The sequence below is a fragment of the Porites lutea genome, chromosome 1 (genome assembly GCF_958299795.1).
Source record: "Porites lutea chromosome 1, jaPorLute2.1, whole genome shotgun sequence".
Classification (NCBI taxonomy): Eukaryota; Metazoa; Cnidaria; class Anthozoa; order Scleractinia; family Poritidae; genus Porites; species Porites lutea.
Genome location: NC_133201.1, coordinates 14,421,414 through 14,437,094, shown reverse-complemented (window position 1 = coordinate 14,437,094; position 15,681 = coordinate 14,421,414). Strand labels below are relative to the sequence as shown.

The 15,681-nt window shown below is 37.2% G+C and overlaps 1 protein-coding gene across 1 annotated transcript in view; it reads left to right on the top strand.

Annotated features, from left to right (window-relative positions):
• Positions 1-15,245, top strand: part of LOC140945710 (DBH-like monooxygenase protein 1 homolog) — a 16,691-nt gene extending 1,446 nt beyond the window's left edge. The window contains exons 2-3 of the mRNA XM_073394752.1: positions 7,526-7,678; positions 12,004-15,245. Of these exons, the coding sequence (XP_073250853.1) occupies positions 7,526-7,678; positions 12,004-12,237 (387 nt within the window). The 3' untranslated portion in view covers positions 12,238-15,245. The remainder of the gene's footprint in view (positions 1-7,525; positions 7,679-12,003) is intronic.
• The last annotated feature ends 436 nt before the right edge of the window (positions 15,246-15,681 follow it).

Genomic DNA, 15,681 nt, shown 5'->3' with positions numbered 1-15,681 from the left:
AATATCGCATATTCTGAGTTGCGAATTACACAGTTCTCCAATTACACTCAGTAACCATGAAGCGTACTCATTTCGCGACATTTTAATTCTAATACACTTATTACATGCGGGGACGTTTAGGTTATCCGAGTGACACCAGCCCCTTAAACAACAGATCATTCGCGTTTAATTCCACAGGGCGCAGAGAAGTTCTTTGTGACGACTGTCAGGTGAAGCCGAAGCTAATTTCGTATATGTTAATGAAAAGTCTCACCTTCTTTAGTTTAGGCGCCGCTCGCGCTTCAAAAGTCTACACAAAGACCGTAAACAGTGGTTTGTTTACTGCTCTGCTCGCGCTTTACACGACCACACAAAGACCGTAAACGGTGGTTAATTTCATTTTAATACACATCTTAATGCTCAGTTTTACAATCACACGTTTCTTAAATCATTTTAAGCAAAATATCTTTCACACATTCTATTCGTAGACGACTGGGTTCCGCCATAATAAAGTTTTTAAAGACATTCGAACTTAGATGTTTTAGCGCGTTGTTTTTCTAGCCATTCGTAGGCGAATCGACTCTATTCGTAGGCGAACAGACTGTGGGCGAAACGACCCGTAGGCGAAACGACCGGATACCTTAGCTATAATGGTGTGGTTATCTGGAACAGCTTGTCCCCTGAATTGCGGCAAGCAAAATCACTTAAATCTTTTCGAAATGGTTGTCGCGATTTCTTTGACTGAATCGATAAAACGCACACGGCATCTATGTAAAGCAGAATTTCTTTATTTTCTCTATCTTTACTATTTAAATTTTTAGATCATGTTTATATAGATTAAAGTAGATTGTAATTTTTTATTATTATTATTTTATCTGATAGATTTACCATGTTTAAATAAAAATAAAGTTCAAGTTCAAGTTCATTTTTTGTACGTATGATGTGCAAGTATGTGTGTCTGTACGTTCTTTTCTCCCATAAATGTCGGGTGAATAACGTGGGTTAAACTAGGGACAAAGTGTAGACTTGTCCTCTCATGATCAATTTTTTACTCAGTAATGGTCACGTACATTTCGTCGGCTGAGTTTAAACGAGACATGAAATTATAAATGTCTGAAATGTTGCGTGTTTTATGAGGGGGGCATTGGGGTATATTAGAAACCGCAAAACAGAAGAAAAAAATCATCCAAAACCGCAAAAAAAATTCGGCCAAAACCGAAAACCGCATACAAAACCGTCAAAAACCAATACAATGGTGACAAGTGGGGCATACAGAGCAAACTAAACTAACACTAATTTCACCAAAGTACTTGTGAATGTCATGAACTTTGTCTGAAGCCTTTGTATCTTTGTGTGTCTGCTTAAATCATAGGCTTTGTTTCTGCCGCTCCCTCGAGCCCGGACTTTGTGGCTCAATTTCCGAAAAGCCACTAGTTATTGAGCCTAGTTAACTTAGGAGAATTTGCACACAAGTCCTCTTTAGAATTGCAATTTTGCAGTTGCAAAAAGCTATAGCTCTGGAAACTTCAATCGAAAATCTCTAATTGAACATTTCCATTTGATAACTAACACCTGAAAGTTTGGAGACTCGATTGTCTAACATGCGATTGCACTGAGCTGAGTCGACACTGAGGAAGCTAACCGGTACAATTACGGTAGTTCCTTTTCAGTTTTACATGGCAGCAGGAACTTGCTCTAAGGTTTAATGTGGTAATAAACAGATACTCAAAACAGCAGTCGTAAAAAAACGCAACACAATCCACAATTGCTTCTTCCATTTCGTTCCGGTGCGGGAGGCACGTTGGAAGCCATAGCTCACAAACTGACCAAATGGTCGCCCTGATCTGCGAGGTCAAAGTCTTGCAGGGCGTCAAGGGAGATGCTTGATCCCCTACCATGACATTTATTTTGTCACGCATTCCTCTAAATAACTTTGGCGTTTCGCGGCTATTCGAGATCAAGTGCTGCTCAAATCGAACAGAAACCGGAACCCAAAATAGGACAAAATAGGAAAAACCAAAAACCACATCAGGTACCAAAACCGAAAAACGGCTAGGATTTTTCACGAAAACCGAAAACCAGATGCTAAAAAACGAAAAATCCGCAAACCGCAATGACCACCAAAACCGAAAAACCGAAGTCTTTTGCAACAAAAACCGAAAAACCGATCTAAAAAATAGCCAAAACCGAAAATCCCAATGCCCCCCTCTTTTATCTAAGAAAAATTTCCATTGAATTATGACTAGCAATAGTTCTCACTAAAGCTGCCCCCACTTTTTTTATATTATGGATTGTAGAATATCTTCTGAAGTGAAACTTTGTACAGGGAATGACCCTGTTTTTTTCCAACCCTTTTTATTGGGCTGCCCCGGACAAAGCCCAATCAAAAAATGGAGACCGCCTCGCCCGTGCGGGAAAAAGACAAAATGGCGGACGGATCAGGTTTCCCGTCCCCCTCCCCTGCGTTGTTGCTAAACGTCTTTCTTTTTGAGCAAAAGTAGTGGGTAATTACTGATGAAAATGGTAGTGGTAAGGGAACAAAAATAATATTCTTGTCTAAAGATAATAGTCCTATCTTATCACCTAAAAAACAGGAAAAATTGATTGCGTAGTAAGCCTCTTGTAAAAAGCTCCTTTCACTTGTCTCCTGTCCCCTCAGTACTTTCTGTCACTACTGTAAAAGAGCCTGGATTGAAACACGTTTCAGTTCCAACACTTTATATTGCGAAGGGACGATCGGTTGCATTTGAATCAATTTGAAGAGGGAAATTCATGTTTGGAAACTGGACCAAGGCAATGCTCACTCCGCATACACATCCATACAGCGTTCATGGTAGGTCCACACTCAAAGATGATTGTGAGCGTTTTTGGGACAGACCGGTCTGTGAACTCAAAGAGAAATGTAAGACTTGTAATATGAAATGAGCAAACTTTATGAACTATCTGTGAGCATAAATGATGAGCAAACTATGATTGCAATAAATCGACTGAACACTGCACTGTGAGCTGTTGTATGGGAAAAAAATAAAACAACTCAGATGCTGCCTGGAAAAGTTCAACTGAAAGTTTATGTGTTGATGAAAACAACAGCATGTCTTACTATAAAAGGATCACACTCGAGCTCTATGATATGCTGTGTCAATAATAAACAAGTACAAAAATAGGAACACCAAACAGCAATTACTCTTAAGTTTAATGGTTAAGGCTAGGAAACTGAGTGAATTGAATCCGAATCCTTATACATTCAACTTGAATAATCCAGCCTGGAGTGCGGCATTGTCGTATCAAAGATTTGCCAGTGATATAATCAAATCAAAAAAATAATGCAAGCACGAATACAAACTTCAGCTTCAGGTGTTGGGTAATAATAATAATAATAATAATAATTTACCAATTTATATAGCGCTTATTTACATTTGCTGATCAATAGTGCTTTACAATTATATGTTTAAAAGAAAACAAAATACATTACCGTGAGAATAAAATAAACTAAGTTACAAACTATAAAAATACTTTTTAAAAAGATAGGTTTTAAGTCGAGATTTAAAACTGTCAAGTGATGTTGCTTGACGAAGCTCCACAGGTAGCTCATTCCAGAGTTTCAGAGCTGCTGCTGAGAATGATCTCGCTCCCAATGTTGTAAGCATCTTTCCCTTGGGATGGTCCAATAAGAGCTTACCAGTAGACCTATAAAGATTATATAATGAATTCGATTTTATACTAATAAGATCGCTAAGATAAGTTGGCGCTAGGCCATAAATACATTTGAAAGTCAAAAGTAAAATCTTATAGTCAATACGCAAAGAAACCGGCAGCCAGTGCAGCTCATAAAGCGCCGGTGTAATGTGAGAAAACTTTCCAATGCCAAGAATAAGTCTTGCTGCTGCATTTTGTACACGCTGTAATTTAGCGATCTGCACATTTGGTAAGCCAAACAATAAACCATTACAATAGTCAAGACGGCTGGTTATAAAAGCATGAACCAAAGTAATTAAAGAATCTCTCGACAGGTATTTCTTAATCGACAGGTATTTCTAAATGGGTCCTAGCAAATAATTTCTTCCTTCAAGTCCTTTGAAAGAGGACAAACAGAAACAATTCGAGGACAAGTAGTGTTTTTATTTATTTATTTATTGACATTTTTCTTTTCTGATGTGATTGAACTCGCGTTCTAGTAGAAAGCCAATCAAGCATGAAGCATACATTCATGCAAATATTTCTCTGGGGTCATTTCACATTTTATGATATCTTTATGTCATGATTGTGAAGACGTTCCATGAACTTGAATAATGTTATCTACTTTATCCAAGATCTGGAAAATACGGGAAGAAGACGATTAAATTTATAATACACGAGAGTTGGAGGACAGAAAAGTAATCGGCAAAAAATGTCAGTCTGGACCAATAGCTCTGCTTTCATGTCATGTCATGTCGCAGAACCAAATTGTCACACAAGTTGGCAGACCATTGTACCCCCATTTATGGGGTTCTTGTTTCTTATCTGAGAGGCTTTGTTATTTGAATAAATCTGGAAAGTGCAAGGTGAGAGGTTTTATTATCATCATATGCTTTTTGCCTTATCCCTGGTTTCACTCGCATGGGACTGAGGCGTAGGTCAAATGGGTTGTTTTCAGTCATGGCGCATTTCAATAATGAGCTGACTCTGGCCTCAGTTTATTGCACAAGTCAGATTTGTTGTAAGTAGCTCTCCCTAATGGACTTGATGTCTTTTATCTACTGTAATAAAGACAGATATGTTAATTTTTTTAAAAATTTAATCAAACAACAAGCTAATATGTATCTATTTTGGGTCAAACAGTTTAAGAGCTTATGTGTTGAATAATTTGAATAGAATTTGAATTTGAACATGAACGTCATAAAATATATCTACTGGTAACAGTCAGTAAATTATATCAAAATTATGAACATGTGTTGTTATTACATTTGTGGTCTGCTAATACAAGTTATAATAATTCTCACAGTCAAATTTGATAAATGTGGGAAAAAAACATGATGTAACCTCCAAAAAACTGTCAACTGCATAAGAATAAATATGAGAGGTGTTTAGTACAGAATTCATAAAAATAATGTCCTGTCTTAGCAATAACTACTGAGTTATTACACACACATCTAGCTTAAGTTCCCCCTGATTTTCATCTCTCATTGAGCTACTGTAAGCTAAGGAATCTGTTACTTTACAAAATGTGTTGCTTAGTTCATATATTGCGAAAACCATCCTTCCTTAAACTTTTTTTTCAGTGCAGCCAAATTGGAAAACTCTTTTACATCGGAACAAAGATCATCAATATAGGTCCATTTTTCTTGACTGAGAACTGCGCAAGTAAAATGTTTATTACATGATTGCACCATCCCTTTCAACTTGTATTCGGTTTGGCCTACATTTATATTTTTATACAACTTTATCACATTCATAAGCTCTGGAGAGAATTCAATAAAAACAAACTTTGAGTGTGCTACAGGGGTCAAAATTGGCGAGAGCAGTTTAACTTTCCAGGGTAAGTTTGAATAGCAGAAACAAACTGTGGCCAGGAATTGTAATTCAGCTCAGATGAATGAAACACAACAATAACATTCACCCGTTAATCCTACAAGCGTAGCCTGTGAAGAAGAAAGCGACATGTTTCAAGAACAGTCCTTTGATCAAAGTGTACTGAAAAAACTAACAGAGGAACTGTCGCAAACTAACAAAGTAAGAAGAAGGAAAAAGGTTCTGGCAGGGAAAGAGTGTGCAAGTATTCAAACATTGTACTTGCCCTTGCGTGTGATCTATTTTAGCCACTTGACAAAAAGTTTTGAGATAAACTAACAGCAGTTTTCCAAAAATTGCTACTTTTATGGCACTACCCAAACTCTTGAACACAGGATGGTGAAAACTGTGAGAACATTCGGCCTCGTTGTAAACATTTGATGCACAGAAGTGAACTAAGGATTGTTAAGTCGCACCGGCGGATTCACACGTTCTCGAGAATGTTAACCTTTTTTTGGTAAGAGAACCGGTAAAGCAAACTTGAAAGTTACAGAACCATCTCTCAGGAATTCTCCTATTCAAATAGTTTTGTGAGTCTTCTCTTCTGAAGTGAAGCAAGCACACTTTCGTTCTTTTAACACTGTGATAGTACATGTAAAGTGCTTACATTCGCCGTGCTGAATCACTTGAGTCCTTTCTTTCTTTGTAAAAAACCTTGTCAAAAAAAAGATAATCAACTTTCATTTCCGCTGGAAACTTCCAGTCTTCCTTCAATCAGCACGGTAACATCACTCATGAGTTCTGTTCCCTTTCTTATTAGGGAGCTTAAGCAAGAACTATGAAAATGGCAGTGAAAACATCACTAAAGAAATGAATTTTCACTTTTCAAAATTTATTACAAATAATTATTTAGACACGCTCAATTTGTCAAATGTGGGTGATTTTTCCCAGATTTTAATCAATTCTTAAAGGCCTGTATCCTGAGTTAAAAAAAAAGGTAGAATTAGTCATTGTGTGTTCACATCGCCCATAAAACGTCACATTAGAGAGACTTTTTCACATCGTAGTTGTGTGGTGGACGTCAAAGAAAAGTACTAAAAAGTGTGGTGCACATGCAGAGCTGTTGTTTCGCTCATAAAACCAACTGTTTTTTCATGTTGTCATCTTCGTGGTTACTGAAGCTCTATATTGTATGATTGTACAAAAACCTGTAGCTAGACATTTCATGTAATTTCCATTTATTCTAGAAAATAAGTACATCTACAGCTACCGCCCCTTATCATTTCCATTTGGAACAGCGGTGTGGCTGAAATACAGGTATATTTGTACTCAAGAAAAAAAAGCCTCTCTTGGTTGCCTGTTAAGGACCAACCGTACTATCACCAAGCTATTATGTCCTTCAAATGCATGAATATCCATATCTTACGTCCCGATTTATTACCCATGAGCAAGTTAGCAAGCGAACAACTTGGAGTAGCCAAAAGCTAAACATCCCTCTTTTCAGAACAGCCTCCAGAATGAGAACCTTTTATTGCAGGATTGTTAAGCTTTGGAACAATTTGGAACCTTTTCTTAAATTAAGCCAATCTCTTCAAATTTTTAAATGTTCCTTAAGGAGCCAGCTTTTAGACAATGTTGTAAATACTTTGTAGTTAAGTTTAAAAACATTGTAATTAGCATTAAGTTGAGTATTGTGATTAGTTATTATAAATAATGTAATGCTTTTAAATAATGATTGTTCCTTTCCTTTGGGGAGGTAACAATAAAGTATTATGTATGTGACAGGCAAAGAGTTGATTTCCTTCTTCCTCTTAATGTCACCTTTCTTGTGAATGGCAATATTTTTACATACAATGGATACACTTGCATATTTTTTGGATCCATGGACAAAATGACAGGCTACTGGGAGACATCACTAGCATCACAGTATTTAAGTTTGGCACTTTCCAACTTACAAGTGAAATTCCCCTGTAGTCAGTGACAGTTGCGGGCATCACACCATCATAACTTTGTTTGATTTGATTGTTAACATCAATCTTTGGATACTTGTATCTCTCAGGATTACATGACAGATGGGAATGTCCATCCCACCCCAGATGCCAAACAGGAGTCTGACTGGATTGTAACAAATCTTACTGAAGTGGATGGCAGGACGATGATAGAATTTACGAGGAAGCAGAATACTAGTGATACTGATGACCACGTCATTGGGGTAAGCACATTGCACTGTAACGGTAAAACATCCTAACTTATAGTTCAAAATGGTGAAGATCTTATTAATAAAGACCAAAAATGTGCGTGCTTTTAAGCTAACAGTGTTTACCAATGTTCCCCCTAATTTTTAGCTCAGCAAGTGAGGGACCATTAATGGACAGTAAGGCAAAAAATATGCGCCAGAGACGCACTTTCCTGGGGAGGGGAGGGGAGGGGAAGTGAAGTTAGGGACATGACCCTGCCCTCACTGGGAAATTTAGGAGCTAAGTTCTCTGAAATGTCATTCCCTCATTTTAACCCATTCGCCCCTGAGCTGCCCATAACTCCCCGTGCAGATCCATGCCCTTTCTACCGCTTGTGACATCATCAGTTTTGATGTTCAAGGACAATTTTGTCCGCCAACTTGTGCAGAGTGAAGAGATCTTTCAGACCGTACCAGAATGAGCACAATTCCGTCAAGGACACCAGAGAAAAAGGCAAAAAACCATGTAACATTGACTGACCCTAATCTTGTTCCATTACCCACCTACCTTTCCTTTCATCTAATCCTAAGATCCTAAAAGCTTTTTCCCACCAAAATAAAGCCTACTAAATGCCCAGCAAGAGAAAAAAAATGAGGCAAAAAAAGCAAAAAAAGAGGGGAGGAGGGAAAGAGAAAAGTAAAAGTCAAGACTGCTTGTTTTCTGCGCATGCTTGAACTTTGCAAGCTTAAATATTTTGTATCCGGATCAAAGTCCGTGAAGTGTATGACCTGTAAACGGCTTTGTGGTAAGTTTTAGCTCGTTACAGTACGACAATGACCAGAGAACCACTTGATTACTATAGCTTCAAAACGTGTTTTTCGGCAAAATCTCCAGGGTTAAGACCTACTGTAAAACACCCCGAAAATTACCCCCTCCATGATCGTACAAGCCCCTCCAAACTGAAAATATTAGCCCCCCAAATTTGAACACAAAAACACCTTCGTTAAATCTCTAAGCTCTTGGGGGCTTGTACTTGGAAATTGCCCTCAAATACAAAAAAACAGACAAAGCAAAAACAGTACAGCAACATATAATTTTTTTTATTTGCCTAAGAACTATTACATGTGCCAAAGTGATTGCAGTCAAAAAGTGTTACAGTTTATTGCTGTTTGCGTAGTTCACTCCTGACTCTTGACTTGGGTTTCTAGTTGTTAAGATACTTTGTGCTCCATACTTTATCATTTAACATTAATTTACCTTTTAGCGGAGTATTGCATTTCAATAAATGAATTTGCCATTGTGTCTTCAGGGATTTCAATAAGCACTGACGACCGACAAAACACATCGGCTACTTTGCTCAGAGCAGTCAGCTACTTTTTTCCTCAAAAAGGAAGCAATTAGTTTAAAAATGTCCTAAACAAAAAAATATGTCATTAATTGATTGTGTGGCTGTGAAACCTGAATGAAAGCTATATGTTTTTAATTGAAAAATACGCTCTTCTGACGTGCTCAATTAAGTCCCGGGAACACTGGAAATCGCATTTTAGGACTTTGAAATTCCAAAATTTTCCTGGGGTAGCATGCCCCAAGACACCTCCCGGAAGAAGGGGATTAACACCCCCTTGTTGATACAGTCGGTTTGTCTATTTAAACCTGCTGGCTACATGTACTTCAATTGTTATTGAAACCCGTTTAAAAAGATCTACGTCCTCACGACAGGTTCAGTCAGTAAAAACTTCTTGCAAATTACTGACATAAATTTCCTTCCAACCATAAACTAGCCCAATCGATTTTTAGACACAAATTTCATTCCAAGTATAAGCCTAGCCGATTTTGAAAAGCAAATTTCCCTTCGCTTATTTTCAGAATTTTACACAAATCAGCCGTTGTTATCTTCAAGCAACAATTTAAAACATTTGATTCCAAAACTTTTACTCTGTCTGAAACGATCTCTTTCCAAAATACGTTGCTTGTAAAAGAACAGCTGTATACTTAAGTACTTTTCCATATACATGTATTCATTCCAGCATTTCCTTGTGAGAGTTGGATGAGATCACAACTTGCATATTTTTTAAGACTACTTATTTATTAATTAACTTTAGTAAACCTTCAAGTGGTTGTAGGCGGTAAGAACTGTTGCTTCAGGTCGTAAATTTTTCCAGTTACAGTGTCTGATGAGGAGAACACTGGTTTACAATGTGTTTGGAGTTGTCAGTGATAAACGTAGGTGATTGTTTTGAAAGAGAATACCTACAGCTGTAAGTTGGCCGGCGAGCACTTTTTTCTCTCTTGCATGACTTTTACATGTAGCATTTATGAAGTCATTCGCGTGGCTTGTAAACAAACCACGGCGTGTAAACAAACGAACGACTCCGTAAAAGCTAAAAGCCATACAAGAGAGAAGCCTCTGCTAGATTTAATCTTTCTGTTTGAGACAAGAGTGGTTACTAAACTACCGTAATAATTTATTGTTATAAACATTATCAAGATAAGTCTGGCCCTTCATGACACTTCCCAGAATTAAAGTAAATCGTTGTTATTAATTCCTATAGTGATTGTTCATTTTTCATGTCTTAAAAACCAGGTGAATGATGCTTGAAGTTTGCTAAATTTTCATGTGGCAGGCATCCCAGACCTCCTATATTTCCTATTTACATGTATCCAATAATTTGTACAGGATCCTATAAAGAGGCTATATTTCAAGAAATGCTCCTGTATTTGCTATAAATAGGACATATTCTGATATCTGCATTTTGCACTGTGAAGCAGTTTTGTTGTGAATTAACAAAATCAAAATTCTTTATCGGTAAAAATAGTATTCCCTTACCAATGATTCTTATTTGGTGAAGCTAATTAAATTTAATATTAAAATAATTATGATTCAAAACTACTTAAATTTGTTGCAGAGTTTTTGTTTTGAGTAAACTCTGTGTTCCCACAAGAAGCAGTTGAAATTTGCAATCGCTTTTTTGTCCGCCATTTATGGGTTTTGCCAAACCTGCCCACCAATATCAAAAGACATGACGCAAGTTACTTGTTTTAGTATGAAATCTACTTTTAGCTCCTATAAAGAGCCTATATTTTGAACTGGTACAGCCTATTTTTCCAATCAGATTTTCCAAAAAGTGGCTGGGATGCCTGATGAGGGGATAATAGTTTAAGTGTATGACAAATGGCCAAAATATTAATTATTATTACTGGTAAAAAAATTATCATACTAGAATTGATTGCATGTTATGTAATATGGTTCTGTGGATCATTGTAAAATTTAACTTGAGGCAGGGTCTGACAAATGTGAAAAATGTGGCAAGTTGAAAAAACTGCCAGGCATGTGTTTGACATCCGGGCAAGCTGTAACATTTTGACTACCGTATTTATTCGAATAAGCGCCCAACCTCGAATTAGCGCCCACCTCGAATAAGCGCCCATCCTAAAGGCAGAAAAATTTAATAAGCGCCCAGCCTTGAATAAGCGCCCACCCCCCACCTCCTCCCAATCAAACTCAAATAAGCACTCTCCCCCACCCCATCCACTTGAGTGAATAAATTCTAATAAGAGACTTCCCCAAAGACGGAGTTTTCTTCAGAGTATTTTACAGAAGCCTTGCTTTGTTACTTCTTCGCGTTTTGTTGTTAGCATTATTGTTTTGTTGCAAAATAAACATACTTCACTTGCTGAAAATAATGAACACTTAATAAGCGCCCAGCCTCATATAAGCGCCCACTCTCAAGGTCCAAAAATTTAATAAGCGTCCAGGGCGGTTAATCGAATAAATACAGTAACCGGGTATTTTCCGCAACTTTCAAAAACATGGCACAGAGGCCTATGATGCTTCATTCTCTCTTTTGGTTTGTTACAACTTTGTTTTGTTTTATTTACCAAATGATTTTCATTAATAAGTTACTAACAGTGCTCCATGGTCAAAAAGCTCAAAAGATTACACAGTAGAGAATTAGATGGAATACCTGTTTAGAGATTTTTATGATTACAACAGATGATTGAATTTTTTTTGGTCAATCCGATTGTTATTTTTTGATAATTTACATGTATAGCCTGTATTATGAAATCTTGCCCCAATTCCCTACACCAACAATTGCTGTTTTATAATCACTCTTGATATTATTAATAAATTATACTCTTTCATTTCCAGAAATATTATGCTCTGTACTGAGTTCAGTGCCCTTAATATCTTATTTCCAGCACTAATGCCAGTATATATGACTTTCAAATTGATATTCTTACTCCCTACTGGGTTCTTTGCGGGCACTGTTTTTATGGTACATTCAATTTTATATTGAAGCAAATTACAAGTATGTGAGGTGAAGTTGTATGGTAAGCCAATTTTTTGTTATTTTTACAGCCTGGACTTCGGTGGATAGTGTGGTCTTATCATAATTCATCAGACGTGACCACAAAGCCAGACTGGCAGAAACATACAGCTAATGGACATTATGAGATTGATTTTATTAAGTTACCAAGAGAACCACCTGTGGTGGAATATGTCCGAACTGAAGCACCCACTTCAGGTGCTTTTGCAGCCTCTGTCATTGGTAACTTTCTTCTTATAATTGTGGGTTTAATATTCTTTTACTAGTTTTGAGTTGTGCAAAATTTTGTATTTGTGTCTGCTTTTACTTCATGCACTGTGACTGAATGCAATATTGTCTTTTTAGATGTAATAATCGTAAGCAAAAAAATACGTGTATGCATTGGTTAGATTAAAGGTTATCATAAATTGTATGTACAGTGGTACAACAGGTATGACTGTTATGAAATACAGGTTAGATTAACGTCTTTTGAAATGATTATTGCAAGATAGCCAGCCACTTCAGTATATTCTACACCTATGCTCTTTTTTCAAGACTATGGTGGGAGCTAATTTAAGATTCTACAGTGTACACTCTACATGAATAATAAATAACAAAATTGATACAACCCATTGAAAGGAAAAGAAATCAACTGTACATCTCATCCAAACTCTACCTGTCAAATATATATATGCCTTGATAAGCTAATAAAACATTTTGGATGCATCACATAAATGCAAGCGTAATTGGCTTGTGTCAAGTGAAAATAAATGACAGAACAAGTGCAAAGCGCAAGAAAAAGAAAAATTTTAATTATTCTTGCTGCTTGCATCAAGACTCTTTACACTCTTACCCCAGTGGTTGAGTTTTTACTTACGTTGGGGGAAAAAAGCAGGCTATCCGATTCAAGTATTATATGCATAAGATTTAACCCATTCGCCCCTGAACCGCCTCTAACCGCCCGTGCGGGGCCCCGTGCGGATCCACGTCCTTTCTACCCTTTGTGACGTCATCAGTTTTAACGGTCAAGGACAACTTTGTTCGCTAACTTGTGCAGAGTGAAGAGATCTTTCAAACCATACCAGAATAAGCACAATTAAGTCAAGGATAGCGGAGAAAGAAGCAAAAAACCATGTGCCATTGACCTGAAAATCTCCATGAAAATCTTGTTCCATTGCTCACCTACCTTTCCTTTCACCTAATCCTAAGATCCTAAAAGCTTTGCTAAAAACTCTTCCCACCAAAATGAAGCCTACAAAATGCCCAGCAAGAGAAAAAAAAGGGAGGCAATGAGGCAAGAAACGCGAAGAGGGAAGGAGAGAAAGCGAAAAGTAAAAGTCAAGACTGCTGTGTCACTTTTGAACCCAAAAACTCTCGAAATTTTGCTTTCTGTGCATGCCCGAACTTCGCAAGCTGATATTTTGCTTCTGGATCAGAAGGCCGCGAAGTGTACGACCTGTAAACCGGTTCGTGGTAATTTTTAGCTCTTTATAGCACGACAGTGACCAGAAAACCACTCGACTAGCTTCAAAACGCGTTTTTCGGCAAAATCTCCAGGAGCGAATGGGTTAAAGATAAAATGGCCAGAAATGTGCATGTGTTGGTCTCAGAGACCGGCCCACGTATCATCATCCAGCCCGTTAGTACAGTTGAGGTACACAAGGTTTAGAGTGTCTGCGACGTAGGCTAATCTCACTGTGATGTTGATGTTAATTGCTTTGAATATTAAAGGAGATTGTAGGGTTTTGACATTTTAGCTGTTACATTGGTGTATAATGGTATTAGGTCTCACGTTTTTATAATGTAACAAGGATAGTTTGGCAAAAATAGTGGCTGAAAACTTGGAGCTTGTAAAAGTGACAAGTGGCATATCCAACATGAAAAATGGTGTTTCATTACATCAAACATCAAACTCGGAAAAAAGAATTGAAAATAAGCTTAGTGTTTTATTTTGAGGGAATGTCTAGCTGCTTGAGAAATTGTGATGAGACACTGTTTTAATCACTTCTCTCAACAAAATGATTTAAAAGGAGAAATCAAGTATTCCAAAGTGATGAACTTTTTATCAGGCATCGTTTTTCTTTTGTTTTTATTTTTTTATTTTTGTTAGTTATTTTAAAACTACTTTACTTTTTAACAAATGAACTACAGTTTTTATGTCATGTACACTATGTCAGTAATTTGAAGATAGTCAGTGTTTTATCATTGATATTAAATAGCTATTTTAAAAAACTGAACTCTGAACTATATAATCTTAATGGGTGAAGGTGTACATTTTACCTCATTTGTAGTTGTTTCATGTTAGGATAAGTTTGTTTATTAAGAACTGTTATTATATTGAACTTTCCTCTTCTGGGGTTTTTGAATTTACACAGCTCTTGGGGGGAAAAAAAAAACTGCATTCAGTGCTTAATCGTTGTTGTAACATAACAAGCGAAATTTGTTCCATTACACCTTAAAACAGTCGCATCTTTTAAAACAAATACGACCGAGGCTGTTGGATAAGGAAGGGGTACATTGTACCTATATATTGTAGAGGTTTTTAACCTGCTACTGCTACTCAAGTACCTCATAATACATCGTAGTTTGAATGAGTCAGCCCGTGTCTTTGAAAGAAGTTCTACAAAGTAGAAATGTAGAGCTGTATCCTAGAGTCAGGAGAGGTTTGCTCTTTATTGCATTGCTTTAGACACAGTAGTAGTTATTAGTATTGGTTCTGTTAATGCTGCCGCTGGCCGTACATCATAATTTCCCGCCTCACCTTAAAGGGTCTATATGTCATGGTGAGTTCAACATATTTATTTAAGAGAAGCTGAAATTATAACTAAGTATTTTCAGCCATCTTTTGACTGTCATACGCAAAACTCCTAAAAGATAGATTTCAATTTTTTCTGTTGAAAGGTGAAAACAAAGCACGCTTTTTAGTCTTCGTGACAACACACGAAAAAGTCAGCGTGGTTTTTTTTTTTTTTTTTCAAACTGCAATCCGTTTTCATTCTGTGGTACCTATCGAAAGCTAAACTGAGCCTGACGTAGCTTGAGTTATGGTATATTAGTAGAGTAGTTTTGAATAAAACTTAGCCATCATTTCGGGATTTCGTTTGATACCAATGTTTTAAGTGAATCCAAAAATTGTAACATAGCTCCCTTTCCAAACTTAAAAGCTTTAAAGTACTGTACCAGGGCTCGCACTTTATACTTTACTATAGCGGTCATATACTCACAAGTATTAGTTGTATAAATCTGTTCGAGATGTTACTCAAGCATGTACATTAAAATTTATTGTGAAGTATCATCCTGTGTCTGCTGGTTGTAAGTTATGGGAATCTGGCTGTACCGTATGCACGTACCCTGGATATGACAGAAGCTACAGATAACTCCGAGTGCCTTTTTCTAATCCTGTCAGAAGAAAGTTGCCGTGGATGAGAGAGTCACTTGTATCCTTAAAAAGGGAAGAAAGCGGACTACAAAGAAAAATATTTACAGAGCCCTCCCCCCCCCCCCCCCCCACCCCTCACGTTTTGGTGCCGAAAAACACTTTTACTGATGTAAAATTTTACTGATGTAATTGACAATACCTGTGACATGCATCAGCGACTTCAGAGGGCACATTTTCTGCCCTCAGATGACTCAAGAACTACCAAGGAAGCACAATGAAGCAGGACCGCCTGAACAACTGCCCACTGATGCATTGTCACAAATCGATTACGGACACACTAGACACTTTGAAG